We start from the raw sequence: 6,915 nt of genomic DNA on the forward strand, positions 1-6,915 counted from the left end.
AATAAGGATTTTGCTGACTAATTTTAAGGACAGAAAGAGTAGAAATTAGCTTAATGTTCTAACAAAGGAAAGTCAGAAAATGACTCAAAGAAAGAATTAACTTTTTTTGATTAAGTAAAAAATGATGGATGAACACACATTGTTTTTCATATTAAACAGTGTAAATAATAATTTAAATGAGACTGAATGTTCTATATGTGTTTCTCCTAACTCCTAATAAAAAATTAAGGAACCATATGGAAACAGTCGCTCAGCCTCACAAACTAAATGTAAAAACTTAAATTTGAAATAATGAGCAGTACAATGTATTTTTATGCAAATAATTGTATAAATGTTTTTAGAAGAACTTATTCTGACCTAATATTTCTGTTATTGTCTCTCATTGCATATTTTTAAATTTGAAAAAGAGATAGTTAAAAACTGTTTGATTATATTCTAATTCTATTTTTGGACTTTAATTTCCGGTAGATACACCGCACATCCGAAGAATATTGTTAAGAATTTAAATTTTCATATGTGGGCCATTATGTGGTAAAGGTCGCACTGTTTATTCACTAAAGTATGAAATGTCACGAGATTTACTCAATTATATTGAAAAGGAGTACTACATATAAGTCCGCTATGGTTCGCTTTCCAAATGCATAATAAAAGTTATTTACAAAAGAAAGAAGGTAACATCTTTATAAATGTGGAATAGTGGGCACCACATTGGTCGCCACATCAATTCTTATTAAATATGATATGCATGAAAATAATCTTTAAAACATAAAATCTATACTTAGAAAACAGTTATTGATAAATCTTTTTTTCATATGCACTTGTAACAGGAATGTATTGAGAATGATGCTTACTTACAGAAGAAAAATATAACCAATCAGAATTATAAGTTGAGAATGTGTACGCGATAAAAAATAAACTAATCACAAAATGAAAATAAATCATCTTTTTATTTATTTTTCAAATATTTCTGATCTTTTATTTAATCAAAATCAGATTCTTCACTTTTAGAATAAAACAAATGTTATAATCCATCATCGAGGTAACCACGGCATCTTTGTCATGCAACATCACAACCTTTTCCCAGGCGTTTGGCGGCATGAAACCAACATTATCGTTTGCTTTGACAATTATGTTGAGGGGAATTACCTTTTGGTATTGTTTACTTTTAACCATATCACTCGATTGCATTATTCTTTTCAATATAATCATTTTCCATCTACTGTGCAGGCTTATATATAGGTAAAAGATGTAATCTCATTCCTAGTAGTAATTATTGGAACACTTTGTTCCTGTATTGTCAACCGTTCTACTAGCAGGGCAATCAAATGTGAGTGGTGTTTCCTCCAAGTTTATAATTAAAAAAGGAGAAATTTTACCACACCTTTTACAAACTTCAGGAAGTAATTTTTTTTCCTTCCTAATTTTTTGGATGGTTTTGCCAAACAGTGGTTCTTGTCCTTACAGATATTTTTTTCCTTTTCATAAAACAATAGCACCAACTCGAGCCACCTTCGTGGTACAAGTTGGTACATGGCTTCTTTATTTTGGGTCATTTTTATGAATATAATAAATGGATTTTATGTTTGTCTCTGGACTTCAAACATCTTCTACTGACATGCATTTTATCTCGTACTACAGATTCAAATAAAATCTTGCCTAAAATAACTATTTTAGTCATTTTTCTTTCTTCTAAATGTATATTGAATTGCTTGATGATGAAGTTACTGAAATGATTATTTGTAAAATGTAAAGCATAATATGTTAAGTGATTAGTTTTAAATTATATAGGCTGGACAGGTGGCCAAGTGCTTTAAAAAATGTGTGGATCATCGATTTATCTTCACCGAGTACTTACGAAATTTTGACAAAAAAATGTGTTTACATAAAAAGGAAATTATCTTCCTTACTGATCAGTGAGGAGCACATAAAAAATTGGATCTAAGAGGTGATCAGATTAAATTTTTTTCCTCCTGCACAATCAAATTACTACCATGTGATTTAGACATCATTAATTCTTCTAGGGTTGTTTACCGACAATTTATAAAGGTAGCATTGGCTGAATTTAGATTCTTATGTGAGATTTAATATTCAACTGAAAAAAAAAAATAAACGTTTCAGAATCTTAAATTTGTTATCTACTTGGAAGAAAGTTACTCAAGACTGCATAGTCCATGGTTTCAGAAAAAGCGGTTTCCCAAATCCATTGAGTGCGACATGTCTGAGAACACCACTTAATAGCACTGACATTTTAGAGAATGATGATTTCTTCTAGGAATGCTCGCATATATCTAATGCTGAAATTATAATGTTTTAATCTGTAAGTCACATTAAGTTTAATTATTTGGGAATCTTCCAATAAAAGTAGTGAAAAAGACATCACTCAGTCTTATTAAAGAAATTATTATTTAAGGAAGATGGCATAATGTGGTTTTCTTCTGCTCCCACTGTTGAAATGTTAGAAAACATATTGTCATCTTTAAAATTGTAAGCAAAATCTTAAAATAAAATAGGGATATTTTCATCTTTTAAAATACTCAGTACAGACATTTTTTCGTGTTGTATTTTTTTAGTCTAAAGGTATATATTATATTCATTTTGAAATATTAGATATATATAATTTATAGTGTGCAAGGTAAAAAATGGACCAACCTAAATAACTTTTGATCTAATGGTTTAAGGGGATAAATTTAAATATGTTAGTACAGACGATATTTTAAGTTACAAAATCAGACACAAAAACGTATGTTTTCTGAATTAGCATTACTTTTTTCTACAGGTTCGAATTTCTAACCCCCAATACATAAGAGGTAACTGCAATCTTAGAAATATGGTCCCAATAAATTGGTCAGGAGAGAAGTCCAAAGTTTGGAACCTTTAATGATAATTTTACCTTCTGCGTATATAAAGCGAACTGAAAAATTTTGCACACAATTATAAAATTCGTTTATCCGAAGAATTAACTTATTAAAATTAATAAATATATATTTTTTATCCTTTTATTTGATATTAGTTGAAAATTTTTTTTAATTGTAAGGTATTCAATTTCTTACGTCATTTTAAAAATATATCATTTTACTTGGCAAAATTGATCGAATAATTCCTGAGAAACCAAATCTTAAAAAAAGTCGTATTTTAAAAATTCGATTTCTCAGGGACTATTAGACATATTTTACTCAAATTTTGCCATAAAAAATTATATTCTTTAAAATGATGTAAAAAATTGTTTATCTTACAATTTAAACATTTTTCAATTATTATTAAATAAAATAATAAATATTTACTAACATTTATTTTTTGCATGGAATTATCTTTGGGCAAAAATTTTTCAATTTGCTTAATTTCTGGAGATATGCTAAAAGAGAAGTAAACATTAAAGGGTCCAAACTATGAGGACCATATAGCCCAATTTCAGCTACCCTCTGTTTTTTTGGGGGGGGGGCAAAAATCTGAATCCATCAAAAATATGTTTATTCAGAGAAAGTACATTGTTGTGTTGAATTTCGTAACTTAAAATATCGTCTGCACTAAATTAATATATTTGAGGTCACGTTCTAGGACTCATTCTAGTGACCTCAAATATATTCGATCATTGCTCAAAAGTTATTACGGGCGGTTCATTTTTTATTTTGTGCAGTGTATATCATGTTCTTTTTTCCCTATTTTTATTTCATTTATAATACATTTTCTTAGCTGAAATATGCTTTACTTAATTTTGTATAAAAAGTTTGAGAAGGTTAAATTTCTAAAGCAATAAGTTGATAGTTTTAAAGAATAATTTGGTTTAATAATTGCAAAGAAATTTGATTAGAAATGTTATGTTAAAAAAAACCCACTTGGTGGGTATAAAGAAGTTTTTCTTGTAGGCCCACCTTGGCGAACTCTGTAGAAGTTAGCCTCACTTTATTGTGAAATAAATATTTAAAAACGACAAAAATTGCATCTTTTACTAATCAATATTGTATTTTCAATTTTAGGTAAACCTCCTGGATATGATCGTGTTAGAAATGCTGAGATTGGAAATAAAGATTTTGAGTTAGATGTATTAGAAGAGGCTTACACAACTGAACATTGGCTTGTTAGGATATACAAAGTGAAAGATTTGCCAAATAGAGGAGTTTAATGTCCCATTATTTGAAGCCATGGACTGAAACAATTTTTCATACTTAATATTTTCTATTCTAATTGTTGAATTTTTAAAACTTGAGTAAAAAAAGCTTAATTTGGTAAATGTATGTTTTTTTTTTTTGGGTTCTTTTATTTTTTTTCCTGTAATCAAAGTTTATGTGTGAAATATGCTGATAAATCTGATCTTAAAAATGTTTTGAAGAATTTTGAGGGCAATTATTTTTTTTAATGTTATTTCATTCCATTGATTATTTTCATCTAATTTTGTGTTCCTTGTTAATTATTGCTCATATTATTTATGTTTTGATAAAAATTTTTAAATAGTTTTGATAATTTATTTGTTCAATAAGTATTTTCTAAGTCAATTTTGCACAACAAAAAACCTTATTACTTTACTGTTGCAGTTTGTCATGACAGTTTCTTCTACTCATTAGCTTAATATTATATCTCAAGCATTTTTACAGTGAATGATAATAAAAGTATTTTGTTATATATGCTTAGATTGTTATTTTTTTTATTACACAGAACAAGTCAAAAATTAATGTGTATAATTGATAGTATAAGAAGTAATTTCAAAATATACTGTATTTTGAAGTAATTGCTCAAAAAAGACTCTTTTTCTATTATTTTTTAAATTTACATTGTAATTGGCAATTTTTTGGTACTATATTTTCATGGCGACCGCAATAAACCGCCAAACTAAGAGTAATTATACTCACTTTCGATTCCATTTAGACTTTGCATTCAAAGCGTGTGATATAGTAATGTAGTTTTTTCCAGGAAAAAAAGGTATCTCGCTATCGAATTGTGTAAAGGAAAGTTTGTGGAGGTGCAATGTGAAAAGTTTTCAGCCTTTTTTATGTTGGGAGCGAAAGTCAAAGAGGCATGGCTTGTCATCTTTAGAGTCTTATCCTGCAGAATTCATGTGTCTAAAATCCTATGGGGAAGACAAGCGTTTTAATTTTTAATATTGAAAGCAATCGGGGTGATACGGAAGCCACAAGCTAAATGCGAATAATTCTAGCTTGTCATTATTCTTGGCGTCATTTTAATAGTGGTCACCATGAAAGTCAAGTAGTGCCTTTTTTTTTTTGAAAATTGTTTTGATTTTTGCTTGAGTTTTATTACAACTCCTGAAATTCAAATCAGGTATTAAAGTACTCATTTTTTTCACTTTATTTTATCAGATTCCATTTTTTATCATTCAGTTAATTAGGAAAACAACAATTAACTTAAGCAAAAGCAGTTATCAGAAAACCTTTCTCCTCTTGTAATGTTTTTTTTTTAATGTAACAATCACTGATCAATCAACAGGGCAATCTATTTCCTTTATATGGAAATACAGTAAAACCTCCAGAAAGACCACCTCTATGTCGTGACCACCTCTATTTACGACCACTTTTGGTAGGCATGGAATTTTTTTCCTTAGACTTTATGAAGAAAACTTTCAGGGGAGACCGTTAAAACCTCTTCTAGCGACCAGGAAAACATCTGCACCAAATGCGGAAAAGGTAAAATATGGAAACACACACAAAAAAGTGAAAACAAACAATTTAACAAAACAATAAAGGTAGATACAAATGTATTCAAAATATTTGTGTGATGCTCTTATTTAGAGAGCTCTTTTTGAATCTCATGTTGAATTCAGAGTGCACTAAAGAAGCCATTATCAATGATTTACTTTTATAGTTGAAAGTTAAACTAGAAAGAAAAAAAAAAGATATTTTAAAAAAAGCAAACATCTCAAACAAACAAGCCTCTTCTCATCTTTTAAAGCTAACTAATTTTTATGATATACAAATTTAAACAAACATGATTATTTATTTATTTAAAATAGGTTTATTATGCATAATTGGTAAATTTGTTTTTGCACTTAATTATATCAGTTGGGATCATTTTTATAGATGCTAAATTTTATTCATCGATCAGTCTTTTCATGACACCAGCAGAAGTGTCATTTCTACTGACTTAAATTAAAATCTCGTGTACCTTCGATGACAATTTTGAAGTCAATGGAGGTAACCTCTAAAAACGACCAACCCAAATCAACGCCATTTTACTGTGGAATGGAGAGTGGTCGCTCCTGAGAGGTTTCACTGTAGTTATTAAAACAATATCGAAATGTGAATATATTCATTGCCAATTATACTATATTTACTATCAGATTGTAAGTATAACGTGACTGGGATATATATAATGAAATGTTATTATAAGCAAATAATGCACAGATTTAATGCTAATTGCAAAAAAAAAAAAAATGAAGTAACATATTTCTTTCTTTTATTTTGAACAACTATTGAGATTTAAAATACACGTGGCTCATTCCAAATGAAATCTACTAAAACAAAAAATGTTGCCGTCATGTCACAGATTTTCATGAAAGAGTTTTTGTTGGAAAGTATTTTGTGAAAAACTGTTACAATAATTTTTTCAGAATTTTTGTATCAAAATTGGTGTTAGGGGGGCGGGGCCTCTTTGAAATCTGGCTCATTTTAATAAAATGGTGTCCCTAGATAAGGTGGTTTCAATGTTTGTGACTTCAAATTTTATTTATGAACCATTTTTTGTGTCATTAGAAAGATAAAGGTACCGGTTATGTGTTAAAAATATTAAAATGCTGAATATATCTATCCAAAACTGTTTTAAAATTTAAATTTAAAAACATTTTTGGCAATTTTTTTTCTTCTTTTATTTATTTTGCAGAGAAGAAACAACATACCACTTTGATTTTTTTCTTATGATGCCTAATAGCGCACTTTTTTTACATTAAAAAAAAAATCAAGAGTGTGT

General features: G+C 28.5%; 1 protein-coding gene across 3 annotated transcripts in view; it reads left to right on the forward strand.

Annotated features, from left to right (window-relative positions):
* The window catches only part of LOC107437643 (dolichyl-diphosphooligosaccharide--protein glycosyltransferase subunit STT3A), a 36,425-nt gene extending 31,808 nt beyond the window's left edge, over nucleotides 1-4,617 (forward strand). For all 3 annotated transcript variants that reach the window (XM_016049722.4, XM_071187892.1, XM_043040075.2), the window contains exon 15: nucleotides 3,975-4,617. In XM_016049722.4, the coding sequence (XP_015905208.1) occupies nucleotides 3,975-4,120 (146 nt within the window). In that variant the 3' untranslated portion in view covers nucleotides 4,121-4,617. The remainder of the gene's footprint in view (nucleotides 1-3,974) is intronic.
* Nucleotides 4,618-6,915: the final 2,298 nt, after the last annotated feature.

The sequence above is a fragment of the Parasteatoda tepidariorum genome, chromosome X1 (genome assembly GCF_043381705.1).
Source record: "Parasteatoda tepidariorum isolate YZ-2023 chromosome X1, CAS_Ptep_4.0, whole genome shotgun sequence".
Lineage (NCBI taxonomy): Eukaryota > Metazoa > Arthropoda > Arachnida > Araneae > Theridiidae > Parasteatoda > Parasteatoda tepidariorum.